This window comes from Electrona antarctica (genome assembly GCF_951216825.1).
Source record: "Electrona antarctica genome assembly, chromosome: 16".
Lineage (NCBI taxonomy): Eukaryota > Metazoa > Chordata > Actinopteri > Myctophiformes > Myctophidae > Electrona > Electrona antarctica.
The window spans coordinates 19,567,817-19,583,956 of record NC_136797.1 but is presented as its reverse complement, the minus strand read 5'-3'; the positions used below and the strand labels follow the sequence as shown (position 1 = coordinate 19,583,956).

The 16,140-nt window shown below is 45.6% G+C and overlaps 1 protein-coding gene across 1 annotated transcript in view; it reads right to left on the bottom strand.

The window, feature by feature from the left end:
* Nucleotides 1-16,140, bottom strand: part of cacna1bb (calcium channel, voltage-dependent, N type, alpha 1B subunit, b) — a gene marked incomplete at its 5' end in the record, with an annotated part of 183,268 nt that overhangs the window by 50,371 nt on the left and 116,757 nt on the right. Inside the window, 10 exon segments of the mRNA XM_079523538.1 lie at nt 442-548; nt 1,175-1,234; nt 3,325-3,454; nt 3,961-4,087; nt 8,120-8,301; nt 9,544-9,758; nt 10,042-10,263; nt 10,696-10,900; nt 13,817-13,879; nt 15,933-16,039. Coding sequence (XP_079379664.1) covers nt 442-548; nt 1,175-1,234; nt 3,325-3,454; nt 3,961-4,087; nt 8,120-8,301; nt 9,544-9,758; nt 10,042-10,263; nt 10,696-10,900; nt 13,817-13,879; nt 15,933-16,039 — 1,418 coding nt within the window.

The window sequence follows — 16,140 nt, the reverse complement described above, 5'->3', positions numbered from 1 at the left end:
TCAAATAGGTCTAGGCCTACATATACCTGTATAGACATATTATCATTATTAACATTACTGTGCGGAAATATACAAATCTGCGTGTTTGAGCACAAAATGCATTTTGAGAACCCACAAATGTTCGCACTTCGCGCTAACACTGTGCGGCCCCCCACACACAATCATTCTACAGTTGTGACTCCCGGCCTAATCTAATTGTATACCCCTGCTGTAGGTTATTGTTTTGTTCAATGCACCTAATCCTAATCAACAGCTTGTTTCTTTAGTCTTCCGATCTCCAGTCCATATATGAGGCTGCCAAAATTCTCCTGTCCTGAGTCTCTAGTCTAGAACATTTAAACCTGACATATACTTTGTTATCATCTCATCTCAAGTTGTGTCAAGTTACAAGAATTCAGTTCATAATAAACTCAATGGAAAAAAGATAAAGTTGTGACTTACGAGCAGGCGAAAGCCACAAGGGCACCGCTGACCACAATGAAGTCCAGAATGTTCCACAGGTCACGGAAATAAGCGCCAGGGTGGAGGAGCAGGCCCAGGTCAATCATCTAGAACATTACGAAGACAACATGAAAGTATATGGGCTCTATTTTCGTGCATGCTAAACCCCTTATCCCTAAACTTCTTTGACTTTTTTTTTTTTTACTATTTTGAAAAACTTTTTTGAATAGTTAAAATAGCTAATCTACATTACAAGTTCGCAACGTGTCAATGTAGATCGGCTAGTTCAAAGGTTTTTCAAAATAGTAAAAAAGGCAAAGAAGTTTAGGGATAAGGGGTTTAGCATGGGCGAAAATAGAGCCGTATGTGTCTGTGTAAACTGAGCTCTGTCACCTGGCGTGCACACACACACACACACACACACACACACACACACACACACACACACACACACACACACACACACACACACACACACACACACACACACACACACACACACACACACACACACACACACACACACACACACACACACACACACACACACACACACACACACACAGGAAATGCACAATTTCATAGTAAACTGCGACCTTTGGTCGCAATAATAGAAAAAGTACACAGGATGACTTTAACTCAGAGAGAGTTACAAATACACTCTCAGAATAACAAATAGAGTGCTTATGCTTATCCAGCGTTGATACATTCAGTGTAATCACAGCTCTCTCACCTTAATCACCATCTCAAAGGTGAAGACTCCCGTGAAGACATAATCCAGGTACTTGAGAACCTGCGACCGGAGAGTGGGGAAATAATATCACCGTGTGAGATGAACCTCCCGTGAGATACAGTGGGAGATGCCTGTAGATTCAGGCGCACGTTGGTATACCGGCCACGTTGGGTTATGAATGGAGCAGATTTCATTTCCGAGGTCTTATTCGCTCTGAGGGCTTCGCTTTTCCCTCATAATACGGGCGTACATGTGTATGAATAGCAAACAATCTCGCACACTCTCACAAAAATAAGGTTATGGCAAAATGTGACAGTTTGAATTTGATTGGTGTTCTCAAACCTTTTCATTTCAAGGACTCCCAAATTGGTAGGTATTTTTCCACAGACCCCCCCAGGATTGTGTTAAAATGTTTAAAAAATATTCAAAATGTTAATTATTTTTCAAGAAAAAACGCAGCTTTGTGTGGACATATTCATACTGTACATACATGAGGCAGACGACTCATGAATACTTTGGCTAATGCAACTTCCCTACTTCACACTCTGGCTAATGCATTTCTCACGTTCATGAATTGCTAAATATTCTGCACTAAACTAGACTGCCACACTTGTATAAGAGCACCGATTCCACAGCAGAGCGTCACAATGGTTTGTGCGTGCAGTGGTGGACAAAGTACTATACTCAGCCCCAGTACTGACGTCAAAGTCAACTATTACTATTATTGTACTTGAGATAAAGTACTGTTGTACTGTTGTACCCGATTTGTTAAATACTTAACTATTCAAAAGTACTAATCAAAAGGCCTTTCTGTTTTTTTCCTCAATATTGAAAACAGCAGATCCACATCAGCAAATCTACAAGCTCACAATATGTCCCTTTGCTACTCATTGTCAGCTTGTAGTTCTGCTATTTTTAGGGAGAGAGAGAGAGAGAGAGAGAGAGAGAGAGAGAGAGAGAGAGAGAAAAAAAGTAAAGGGAGGGACTTTTACTTACTGGAGTATTTCCAGTTTCTAAAACTTTTACTTCTACTCCACTACATCTAGGATTCAAATATTGTACTTTTATTCCACTACATTTGTTTGAACACTTTTGTTACCAGTTACTTAGTAGATTGTGATGTGTGTAATATGTGTTTATTGATATTTTTATTTAGTATTGCCAGTGATGTCATATACACTGGACTCACTTCTTTCCTGGACTACATCAAGGAAGCTCTGAGAAGGAAGAGAAGTGGTCACGTGACTGGGCGGCGCCATGACACTTTCATGGGAGCCAAACTCACACCGGAAGTGCAATGAATACATGGCAGTGAATGGAGCCGGCTGGACCAGCTCATAACACACATTATTTATGAACAATTGAGACCTTTTGTAAAGTAATCACTTCTGGAAAATAACAGAAGACATATCACAGTTTGTTTTCTAATCACTTACTTTTCGATGTGCACAGAGTGCACAGTATATAATGTGAGGATCTAAACAGCAGCAGGTATCGTTTCTGGCTCCGAAGTATCACGAGATTTGGCTGCCAGACAGGAAACGGTGGGAAGTCTCGCGATACTTGGTGCGTTCAGAAAGGTACTTTGTGCTATTTAGATACCATACCTCTATAAAAATTACACAGTGTACACATCGAATAGCAACACAGCAGACAATAATGTGTTACATGTCTCCAGAAGTGATTACTTTACAAAAGATCTCAATTGTTCATAAATAATGTTTGTTATGAGCTGGTCCAGCCGGCTCCATTCACTGCCATGTATTCATTGCACTTCCGGTGTGAGTTTGGCTCCCATCAAAGTGTCCATGAAAGTGTCATGGTGCAGCCCAGTCACGTGACCACTTCTGTTCCTTCTCAAAGCTTCCTTGGACTACATTAAGACAGCCCTCCCCCTCTCCACAAGGAGGAGCAGTGCAGCAAAGCATTATGGGCATTGTATAATTTCAGCAATCCAGTCAAACCCTAGTCAAACACACAGACTACATTATTTTTCTGGCCATAGGGTGCACATTTCAAAGTGTGCTACTGTTATCTACTACAAATACTATTAACATGGAGTGACTGCAGTTTCTTCCAGGGGTGAAATGTCCCATGCAAGTAAATCTTTTTCCAGCACTGCCACTGTGTGAGTGGTGTTGGTGACTCACGTTGTTGCGTGGAGCGTTGGCCTGCACAGGGTCCTCAGCTGCCAGGGATATGCTGCTCATGGTGATGACCAGGAGGATGCACATCTCAAAGTAGCGCAGGTTGACCACGTAATGGCATAGTCTGCGTACACTGGAAGACGCACGCACACATATGCGCACGCACGCACGCACGCACGCACGCACGCACGCACGCACGCACGCACGCACGCACGCACGCACGCACGCACGCACGCACGCACGCACGCACACACGCACACACACACACACACAGTACATGGGACAGATATTTGTATACGCTCGGATTTAAAACAGCACTGAAGATTTGTCTGTGCCTGTGCTTTGTCTGTACAGGCACAGACAAATCTTAAGGTAGTGACTTGAGTGCAACCTTTTTTCATGTCAAGGACCCCCCCTTGATATTGTTGCTGTCAGGCAGAAACCATGTATCTCCATATTCAATATTTTATGCTTTTTCGTAAAGTGAATGCCCTTCTACTTTATGGTACAAGAGTGTCCTGCAAATATAGCAAAAAGAGCCGATCTACAAGCTCAAGCACAACGCGGGTGGGTGACTTACGGGTTGGTCTGTCCCAAGACAAACATGGAGCTGTGGTTTGAGATTCAACAGTGACTTACGGGTTGGTCTGTCCCAAGACAAACATGGAGCTGTAGGGAAGGATTTGACGAGGGCCGTTAGCTGCCTGATCCTCCAGGTCCTTCTTCTCCTCGCTGAGAGCCAGGTTGTCACGCTCTATGCTGTTCACTGAGAGACACCAAGATAAACACAGAGCACAAGGATTAGGAACTGCTTATGGATGGATGGATGGATGGATACACAGACAGATATAGACAGAATAGTGGTTTTCAACAATTTAGGCATTTAGCAGACGCTCTTAATCCAGAGCGATTTACATTAAGACTCTTGAGAGCGTAAAATGGTCCTTGAGGGGGTTCCAGGTGGTCACCAGCTAAATGACGGAGAGTTGGTAACCAAATGGACCCTTATAGATCTTTAACTCTTGAGAGTGTAACATTTTACGCTCTCAAGAGTTCAATTATTGTTAAACATCTGCATTACTTAATTTACAAGAAGTTGGTCTTGGGTCTAAGAGGCTAAATCTCATCAAATGGTGGTCCGTGGCTCAAATGGCGAATAAATAATGGACCTTGAAATGAAAAGGGTGGAAAACCCCTGAGACAGACAGTCTATGAGGGTGGTGTTCCCTGGCGGGGCAGTGATGGTGACTGTACTCACTGGCTATGAGGGTGGTGTCCCCTGGCGGGGCAGTGATGGTGACTGGGTACTCACTGTCTATGAGGGTGATGTCCCCTGGCGGGGCAGTGATGGTGACTGGGTGGGTACTCACTGGCTATGAGGGTGATGTCCCCTGGCGGGGCAGTGATGGTGACTGGGTACTCACTGTCTATGAGGGTGGTGTCCCCTGGCGGGGCAGTGATGGTGACTGGGTGGGTACTCACTGGCTATGAGGGTGATGTCCCCTGGCGGGGCAGTGATGGTGACTGGGTGGGTACTCACTGGCTATGAGGGTGATGTCCCCTGGCGGGGCAGTGATGGTGACTGGGTACTCACTGTCTATGAGGGTGGTGTCCCCTGGCGGGGCAGTGATGGTGACTGGGTGGGTACTCACTGTCTATGAGGGTGATGTCCCCTGGCGGGGCAGTGATGGTGACTGGGTACTCACTGTCTATGAGGGTGGTGTCCCCTGGCGGGGCAGTGATGGTGACTGGGTACTCACTGTCTATGAGGGTGGTGTCCCCTGTCGGGGCAGTGATGGTGACTGGGTACTCACTGTCTATGAGGGTGATGTCCCCTGGCGGGGCAGTGATGGTGACTGGGTACTCACTGTCTATGAGGGTGATGTCCCCTGGCGGGGCAGTGATGGTGACTGGGTGGGTACTCACTGTCTATGAGGGTGATGTCCCCTGGCGGGGCAGTGATGGTGACTGGGTACTCACTGTCTATGAGGGTGGTGTCCCCTGGCGGGGCAGTGATGGTGACTGGGTACTCACTGTCTATGAGGGTGATGTCCCCTGGCGGCAGGCGCGCCTGAGCCATGGAGCAAACGGAGCAGCTGCGACACCAGATTAAAAAGAGGGGGCGCATTGCGACACCACTTTCAGTCCCCCCCCCCCCCCCCCGGCCGCCGCCGCCGCCGCCACGCTCGAAGCGCACGGTGCGCGACAGCGAGAGAGAGAGAGAGAGAGAGGAGGAGAGGGTGTTTGTCTATGTGTGCGTGAGCGCGGCACGCGCGGAGAGAGAGAGGGAGAGAGAGTGGGATGCTGCGTGTTAAAAAATAAATAGGCTACTAATTCGCGCATTGCATCCAATAATGCCCGGCTTGCCCACCTGTGTGAATCACTTACTTTGTGCTTGCTGCTAGTTTTCAGAAGAATTAATCCAAGGTTTGTCATATTATGTTTTAAAGTAGGCATACATTTTAGCTGGTCAGTCAGTGTGTGCAGACTCAGAGAGAGAAGCAGCACTGCTCTGCTGATTAAATTGATATGACCTAGATATGTCATATGCGCTGACTGGCAAGTTAATTCGTTATTTGGCAACACCTGTGTGAAATACCAGAATAAGCTTTTTCTTTTTTTTTGTGGCCATCTACAGGCCGGCCATGACTGTACTACAGCTGGAAGTTTTTTCCACAGCTGTGGAATTGAGATCCTTTTTTTTTAACTCATATAATCTGCTATGATTTCTTAAATTATTATTCATGACATGAATGTGCAGTAGCCTACCAAAAAAAGATATAGATATAATGTCACGTTATTATTTATATAAATAAAAAGTGGACTGGTTGGAGGATAAAATAAATAGTATTCTTAAACTACATTTGTGTGACTTTTTGGGTTTTTTTTTTTATCATCGTCTCTGCTCTGCTTTTTCTCCCTGGAAATAAAAACGTCTGGGTTTCCGAGGCTACTGCTCTGCTGCTGACGCTATTTCCGGTTACCTTTACGCACGGGGCGCACGGATTTGAATTTCTCCGGTCAGCCTGAATGTGTGTGTTGTTGTTGTCAACATGGCTCAGAAGAGAATGAGTGATTTATTTGGTGGGTCCAAGCCCAAATCAAGTCTAGTTAATGAACCCTTGGCCTTCATGGGCACCAGCAGCAGTGTTCAGCAGGGAACGAGTGCTAACGTTGTTGGAGGAGAAGGAGGACAATAATAAAAACAACAACAGCAGCAGCAGCAGCAGCAGCAGCGCAAGCAGCAGTGTCCATCTCACGTAGCCTACATAATGACATTCTGGACACGTAACTCACGTTGGATATACAGTAAATGCCATGATGAGGGAATTAACCACCCCGGAGCGCAAGAGCACATTTGGGGTTTAAGGTAAAGCATTTACAATTGAACTATATTATTTCTCTAATAGTCACTATTGCAGTGAGAAATAATATAGTATTTACTAATTACTATGGCCGCCGTGCCAACTGAACTGCTGAATGCTGCTGCAATTTAATGTTAGATATTAGATTCTGACGGGGAGGGATCTATGATGAATGATGACGATACAACACCGGGGTCGCCGAGCCCAAGCGCGCTGCGCTGTCAGCTCGTCTGTTGTATAATAGGGCTATAATTTATATGTTTTGTTTTGATATCGGCGCCTTGCCAATGTCATGTGTAGCCTAAATAGGCCTATGCCTTTTTATGATGCATTTTGTCAGTTTGTTCATATAACTTGCGTGTGGAGAGGGAAAGTAAAAGCCACTTTTCCTTGTGAAAATGCGCGAAAACGCGCGTGCACGAGGCACATGCACGCGCATTTTTGCGCGCGCGCTACACGCGCGAATGAGTCCAAATCTGTGCTCCCCCACCTGGAAACGAAGTTAGGCGCCCCTGCCTGGCGGGGCAGTGATGGTGACTGGGTGGGTACTCACTGGCTATGAGGGTGATGTCCCCTGGCGGGGCAGTGATGGTGACTGGGTACTCACTGTCTATGAGGGTGGTGTCCCCTGGCGGGGCAGTGATGGTGACTGGGTACTCACTGTCTATGAGGGTGGTGTCCCCTGGCGGGGCAGTGATGGTGACTGGGTACTCACTGTCTATGAGGGTGGTGTCCCCTGGCGGGGCAGTGATGGTGACTGGGTACTCACTGTCTATGAGGGTGGTGTCCCCTGGCGGGGCAGTGATGGTGACTGGGTGGGTACTCACTGTCTATGAGGGTGATGTCCCCTGGCGGGGCAGTGATGGTGACTGGGTACTCACTGTCTATGAGGGTGGTGTCCCCTGGCGGGGCAGTGATGGTGACTGGGTACTCACTGTCTATGAGGGTGGTGTCCCCTGGCGGGGCAGTGATGGTGACTGGGTACTCACTGTCTATGAGGGTGGTGTCCCCTGGCGGGGCAGTGATGGTGACTGGGTACTCACTGTCTATGAGGGTGATGTCCCCTGGCGGGGCAGTGATGGTGACTGGGTACTCACTGTCTATGAGGGTGGTGTCCCCTGGCGGGGCAGTGATGGTGACTGGGTGGGTACTCACTGTCTATGAGGGTGGTGTCCCCTGGCGGGGCAGTGATGGTGACTGGGTACTCACTGTCTATGAGGGTGATGTCCCCTGGCGGGGCAGTGATGGTGACTGGGTGCTCACTGGCTATGAGGGTGGTGTCCCCTGGCGGGGCAGTGATGGTGACTGGGTGGGTACTCACTGTCTATGAGGGTGATGTCCCCTGGCGGGGCAGTGATGGTGACTGGGTACTCACTGTCTATGAGGGTGGTGTCCCCTGGCGGGGCAGTGATGGTGACTGGGTGGGTACTCACTGGCTATGAGGGTGATGTCCCCTGGCGGGGCAGTGATGGTGACTGGGATGTGGATGCTGGTGCTGTTCATGACCCTGGTTGAGTTCCGCTGGTTGTCCGCGTCCTCCTGCTTCTCCCCGGGTGTGACAGCGCCCTCCGGTGGCTGCAGGGGACTGGAGGCCAGGCCATCCTCCTCCGCTTGTCTGTCCCACCAGAGGAGACAGGTGGATTATGTCCATTTGTTTTTCTTTTTCTTGACCAATTGAGACAGTGGTGTAGTTTAACTTTCTGTAAGTACTGTAGCCTACTTAAGTACGATTTTGAGGTACTTTTATTTTTACATCTCGGATCTAAATATTGTACTTTTACTCCACTACATTTATTTGAAAACTACTAGTTACTTTGTTGATTTGATTATTATTGCAAAACATAGGTTTTATGTTAGAAATATGAGTATGGGTCCCCAGCATGTAGAAACTGCCGGATGCTAACTTGCATATTATATGTTGAGCAATTTTCATAATTGGCATAATATGTGACCATACCATTAACAACCTATAGAATGCAAAAAATTCAAAATTGTCAAACTAGGGGGTTTTCATGATGCTGAAACCATTCCAAGCATTAGTTTTGCCAGCGGCCCAAATGTGCTGACATCATCACATTTGTGATGACGGCTATGGCCATTTTTAGCTCCCTTTGGTGTCACAAAGGGACATTCTGCATACCCTTTTACTTTTGGTACTTCAATTTGATGCTAATACTTGTATACTTTTACTCAAGTACATTTTGAATTTCAGACTTTTAGTTTTTCTACATTGTGGCTACTGTATGATGAGCCATCTCTTTCTGAATAATTACAAAAAAAAACAAAAGTAGTCTTCAGCAGGGAGAGCCATTTGGTGCGTTCACAAGGGCAGGTGAGTTGATTTGGAGCAGCTACATGCATCATTGCGTCTTTGCAACGTCATGTCGCTGGCTTCCAGAATCCATTGACAATGAATGGTACACTGCCAGAGCCGGACTTACCGTTGGGCTAGGGTGGGCTGCAGCCCGGGGGCCCCCGACTAGGGGGGGCCCCCCAATTTCTTTTTTAATTATAAGATTGTAAAGTATTGAAATCCAATTCAAGTGAAATGTGTGTATAGTTATTGTATTTAGTTGTATTATCGTTAAACCATTGAGAGCTTCTGCCTGCCTGCCTGCCTGCCTGCCTCTCTTTTTAGGGGCCTGGGTACCCCAAAATGAAAACAAAATAGCCCAAAAACATTTCGGCCTCGCTGTGAATCGCCCCCAAGGGGGGCCCTCAAATTTGCTCCAGCCCGGGGGTCCTCAGCAAGGTAAATCCGGCTCTGTACACTGCATCGTTTCATCTGCCTGTGTGAACGTAACAATTGGGAAAAAAGTCGTAACTGGTAAAAAACAAAACAAAAGAAACTCCTTACCTGTGACCATTGCGTCCATCGTTCTCTCCACGTCCTCTACGCTCCTCGCCATCCATGGTGGACTGAGCTCTGGCCAAGCGAGACCGGTGTCTTCTCCTCTCACCGTCCCCGCCCCCGCCCCTCCCGGGGCGGTCCACCCTTGTCCCATTGGTCAGGGTCCCGTTGCCATCCTCCGGGGAGCCCGCTGGGTGGCGGTGGTGGTGTCGATGTCCCCTCTGGTGTTGATTTTGACAGCAATTTTTTTTAAATTTCGATTTAGTCACAGTCTTTTAAATACAATGTAATATAATCATATATTAGTAATCTGAAATGTTTTTGTGTTAGTTTAGTTTTAGTACACTAAATATCGTAAAACTAAATCTATAGTTGATTTTGTGGACAAAAAATATATTTTGCCGGGCCTTGATGCCGTCATAATGCCTGATTTTACACTTGGCTGCATGCCCGTCCTGAATGGACGGGAACCAACAACAGGACACAGAGGTGTGGTCAGCGTACCTGCGTGCCGTCCTGGTGCTCATCCCTGTGATAGGAGTGGTGCCTCGCTCCGTCCCCGCTCTCGGCTCCGTTGGCGCTCCTGTCTCGGTGGCGGTGGTGGTGGTGCTTCCTGGAGTGCGGGGGAGGGTCCCGCGGGTCGTCGAATCGAGGGTCTCCCCCCGGCGGCGGCTCCTCCTCGCCCTCCGGGGGCCGGGGCTTGTCGCTGCCGTCCGTGCCCTCCTCCTATAAGGGGGGTTGTCACGAAAACACCATCGCAAATGTTTTAGTTAACTCGTCGTACAACTGCGATCATTCGATTATATAGTCTCTGTCAGGTAGAAACCGAATCCTGGTCTCTATACTGCCTCTCCCTAGCCAGCCGGGGCGCCTGATGGAGGGGAAAGGAACCTGTTGGAATAACGTGTTCCTTCCATGCGCTACGTCCAGTAAGCATGAGGTCAGCCCATTGCTCTCCCCAGGTTGGCAGAGGGAGTGTTGTGCCCAGGATTACATTAGACAATTGACACTGGGTGAAAGAAATGTGTTACAAAAATCGTGGGATAAAGAAAAAAGCAGAAAAAGCAGCAAATCTACAACCTCGCGGATCTGCTACTAAGTTAGAATATGGAGATAAGAGGTTTCTTGCTATGCTAATTGGGACAGGTGCTACGGTACCTGGTCCACCAGCAGCGGACGGTGGGTGTGGGTCTTTGCGTCGGGGCGCAGGTGGAGGGTGGAGGAGACGTGGAGGCGCTCGTCGGGCTCCAGCTCGTTGAACAGGGCCTCGCTGCTGCCCGCCGTATTCTGGTGGTGTCTGCGCAGACGGTTGGACCTCTGCTCCCACACCGACATGGACCTGACCGTCCGCTGATGCTCTCTGCTGCGTACAGGAACGAGGGGGCGGCAGCGGTTAATCGGAAAATCGGTAATAATGAAATAATCGATTAGTAATCTATCCCTATTTTGGTCATGTTGTTAGAGCCAAAACAAATAATTAATCATGAACTTAAAAAATTGTGGAAATACTACTTTTGATACATTTGTGTTACGCTGTAGTAATATGATAAAGTACTGTACAGCATTAATTTATGAAAAAAACACCTAAAGTTTCTGCCTGACAGCAACGATATAAAAGCAAGAAAAGTATATCAAAAAATAAATTGAGAAATCAATCGATAATATAATCACTAGGAAAATAATGGATAGTTGCAGCCCTATTACAGGAATCAAAATTAATGATAAAAGGAGGGGGTGGGGTGGTCATAAGAATGGAAAACCAACGTTGTTGCGTGCTGGTGTCGTGAGTCCAAAATGTCTTCTAGCTTTGTTCTTTTCGGCGCAGGACACCATCATACGATAAGTAAAAATTATGCATAATGGGAAGGTTAATGGCTAGACTTCATCGCATGACCCCATGGATATTATATGAACGTTTGCATCAAGTTGTTATCTTTTATCCAAAAATAATTCCAATTGTTGTAATCGGTGTATTACAGCCACCCTGACCCCGCACACTCCCTGCACCTACAGCTGGCCTCGTCTGGCCTTCCATCTGAACACAGAGTACCGTAATTAATAAATTGTGTAAGAAGTCAGTAATAATCGTCAAGGGGTTCAGGGGCCACAGTGGCTCAGGAGGTAGAGCGGCCGCTTGGGTAGGTCAGAAGAAGTGTGTTTCTGTAGCACAGGGGTGGGCAACTGGCGGCCCGGGGGCCACATGCGGTCCCCACCTTCACTTAATGCGGCCCGCAGTTTAATATCACAATACTGTTGAATTATTGATTTCAGCTGTTACAATTCCAAACATGCAAACATGACCCACTTTAATTACTTAGTCTTTATTAGTAGCTTGCTGAGTACTATTACAAATAATGTTATTGTCTTTTTTATGTCCAATATATTTGTATTTAGTTAAAATTACTTTTCAGGATCCCAATTGAAAATAGCAAAAAAAAAAAACAGGATTTCACTTCAAATATAGCAAAAATAGCCGATCTACAAGTTCAAAACTTGTAGATCGGCTATTTTTGCAATACATGCAATGTGGCCCTTCTGGAGTGAGTATGGAAATATAATGGCCCTCTCCATCGTCAGAGTTGCCCACCCCTGCTGTAGCATGAGGCAGCTTGATGTACAATTACCCTCCTGCACACGACGCTGGTAGGTCACAGGGACTTACCCCCAGTCTAAATCTTGTCGTTGATGTATTTTTTTAAAAAAAGAGAGAAAAAAAAAATGGAGGATTGATTTTCTTGGCCTGCTGGCAGCAAGCTCGAGAGACGCGATCAGTGTAGTGGTTAGTGAGATTAGCTCCATTGTGCAATAAGCGGTAGCCCTTGACGATAAGCAAGGGGAATTACACCATTGTGTGTCAGAACAAGCTACAAATTAGCTTCGGATGCGCTCCAACAGACTACGGCAGAATGGCTCAGACATCAAAACAGATGGATCATCAGCAGGAAAGAACTCAAGCGAGACTTGAGGTGGTAAAATGGAGATTTTGAATATGAGGTATTTTACAAGACCAGAAGAAGAGCAGGCAGGCATATGAATCGGATTAAAGAAAATATGATTCTTCCATGATCGATGAACAGAAAAAAAGTGTGTTTGTTTGATGTGTGTACTTCTATGGACGTATCACATCATACTGTGCTCTTTTGGGTTCTGCACGGTATGAGTTGTTGACATGAAAGTTTATGGATAATTGGTCCTCTTTTTGACCTGTACCTTAGTAAGATTCGTCGAGTGGGGGAGTAGATAGTATAGTAGATAGTATAACTAATAATTTTCAGTACACAACACCGGAGCACAAACCGCTGGTGTCATGCACCGAAAATAGCAGATCTACAAGCTCACAACGTGCCACAGTGTGATACGACGCGCAGTGAGAAGTGTATGTTAATCAGGTGTAACATTTGTCTGCTGTATTTTACAGACAGAGAAGCAGGCCAACAGTTGGCTGTACTTTGCCGTGTAGCCAAAATTGTGTTTTTGCTAAATGAGGCCGCCAGCGTCTTAAATAACGAGTGTAAATGTCAAACTGCCTGGGGGATTGGCTGTGCTTACAGAAATTGAACAAATTATAACGTTGATTATTCACACCACAGTGTGCTGAATTGTTCATTATTTTAGGCATCAACAATGCAATGGAAAATCTTTCTTGTTGGCAATGTCTAAGGTGCAGTACAGAGTCCACAGAGGAGCTCAGAAATGCTCTTAATGTACTGTGTTGGTGATTACCCAGGAATAATGCCACTAAATATACAACATATATTAAAAATGATTATACAATATTTTTGTTTGTTGTTTTGGTCTTACAGAGACTGTGCATATACTGTATAGAATCAACACCTGTTTATAACACGACGCACGCACGCACGCACGCACACACGCATGTTGCATTCAGCCACTCACACAGTGTGAAATGTGTGATGTTTTTTGTTCTACCCTGTTCTGAATATATTCCATTTCTGTCACTCTATAAAAGCAATATTGAGAAAATGCATGATTTCTTAAATGCGCCTTAACAAATGGATTTGCCTTCATGGTATCAGGGTGGTGAAAGAAGAACTATAGTGTTGCTCTGTGCTCCCACAGGCTCAACAATCTCAACAATCATCAGCCCACAGGAAGGGAGGAGGCTTCCCGTAATGGAGAGTGATAAGGGAGCGTGCCGGGAAGAGTGTTGTGGGAGAGACTGAAGGAACAAGGTAAGGAGAAGAAAGGAGAGAAGAAGAGAGGAGTGGAGAGGAGAAGAAAGGAGAGGAGGATATTGTAAGAGAGAGAGATAACTCACGGTGACTGTATGCTGCTGTTGGACGACCTGCGAGAGTGTGCATCTTGATTTTGCTTTACAAAACTGTCCATGCCCAGAACAGAAACAAAAAGAACACAAAACAAAAAGGATGAGACACAAATGAACAGAAAGACAAAAAAACTAAAGCAAAAGCAAAAACAACCTGAGGGATTAGGTGGCAGTCAGCTGACTCACCCATCTGCCTAGTGTCCACCTGTTCCCTCCTGTGTGTGTAAACTAAAGTCTGAGCAAAGACTTGTGCAACACTGGCTGCTAAACACTGCAGGATGAAAGTGTCTCATGTCATCTTACGGCAAAGCTCCACGTCGGCAGCCATCGGGCGTCCGTCAGCGTTGCGTCATTGTCAACGCAGGGAATGTTCCCTTTTTTATCAATGAAGGGTGCTCCACTGCTGATGGTTGCGTTAGGACGGGTGTCACTCATTCGTCCCGGTTCATTTCTTGACACCGTCCAAACGCAACGCCCTCAGTGGAGCCCAGGCCTAACATTGAATGTTGAACGGTTGTAGAACAATTTCATTCCAGATTGTGACACTTGGTCTATAACCAATGCAATTATGATTTATTGATAGATTTATTGATAGATTTATTTATTGATTGATTGATTGATTGATTACCATTGCCTCTCACATTAGTAACAGACAACAGTCAATTGTAATGTTTTTTCAACATTTCCAACCTTACGGTCAGATTAAAATGCTTTTGTTTTTACTCAAGAGAAAAATGACGATGCACTGCCGTGTTAAAACTCTGTGTTACCATTACCTTTAGTTCAAATGAACATGTTGACATAATCACTGTGATGATGCGGACTAGGGAGAAAAGTTAAATACAACAGTGATTTGCAAGGCCTCTCAAACTCCTGGGTAATTACTCTGAGACGCCAGTCATACTTTGGTTCAAAGTTATTTTGTCCAGACTCAGAGCACCGCGCTCATAACTCATAAGGAGTGCGAATCGGAGAGGAATGTAGATTAACCGACTTCACCAAAAGTTAAAGGCCTCGTAAATTATGCACCACACACAGACTGGAAATAAAATATCTGCAGAAATGAAAAGAGAGGGGGAAAAAAAAGTCCGGACAAATATTCTCATCAAAGACTGTCTCTTCCAATACTGACTTAATTGAACACGTGAAGAACACTTTCAAAGGGAGCGACATCAAAGTCAGATCAGACGTGACATGTGATATTTGCAGCGAGATGTTACATTTATAAAGGGGTATTTCACTTTAAAAGTAAAAACACAAAATGTCTTCTACATCCTGACAGTTTTCTGAAAAAGCTATGTTTCTATGTCAGTGGTTCTTCGATTTTTCAAAATAGCAGACCTACAATAGCAGACCTACAAGCTCGTAGCGCGCCACTCGGTGGCGTGCTATGAGCTTGTAGATCTGCTATTTTTCAATAGCTAAAGCATAACATAATGCTAACACCAAAAGGGGTTCCCGCCCAAAATGGGTTAATATCTACTTGGGCTTGTGCGTGCACCTCAGACAGCTTTTCTGTTGCTTGATTCAATATTTGATATTCATTTCATCGGTTATGCCATACTCTATACAGTATAACCCACTGAACTTCAAACTCCATTTTAACCATGTTGGACTTATTAAAACACACTTCCCTGGTTATGATGACTGATATTGTCCAAATGTGTGAGAGGGCGTGTTTTTTTTTCCAATTACCTCTTTAATTTATTTTATACATTTAGTTTTTTCATAAAAACATAAATAAATAAAAACACGCTACCAAAATACATATACAATAACTAAAATGTATTATGTGTTTACAAGACTGACTCAAACTAACATAAAGTATGTATAGTTATCGTGCTCTGTGGACCTCGTAAGGGTCAATTTGTACACTCTCAGAGTTAAATGAACACTGAGGATTTATTGGGGTCTCCGAGACACAAAAAGAAAAAATACAATAAAAAGGTTGAAAATCGCTGCCATGCACCATTATATTGAGAAGCTGAGCAGACACTGACAGAGGGAGACGCAGAGTGAGGACAGACAGCGTGTCATGGAGGAGGAGGACACACCAGCAGGCCAGCTGCTGTCAGTCGGAGGCAGATAGATGGGTGTCAGAACTTACGCGGCGATGGAGATGTTGGCAGCCGACATGGGGCTGACGTCCTTCACCTCCATGGCCTTCTGCAGGGCAAGCTTCTTATTGGCCGCCTCCTCTTGCTGCTCTTCGTCCTGGCGGTGACAACAAAGTTGGTGTCGTTTTTGACAGCACGTTTTTGACAGCACATTTTTCAGTCATGGTCTTTTGAATGAAATGTAATTTAGTTTTAGTC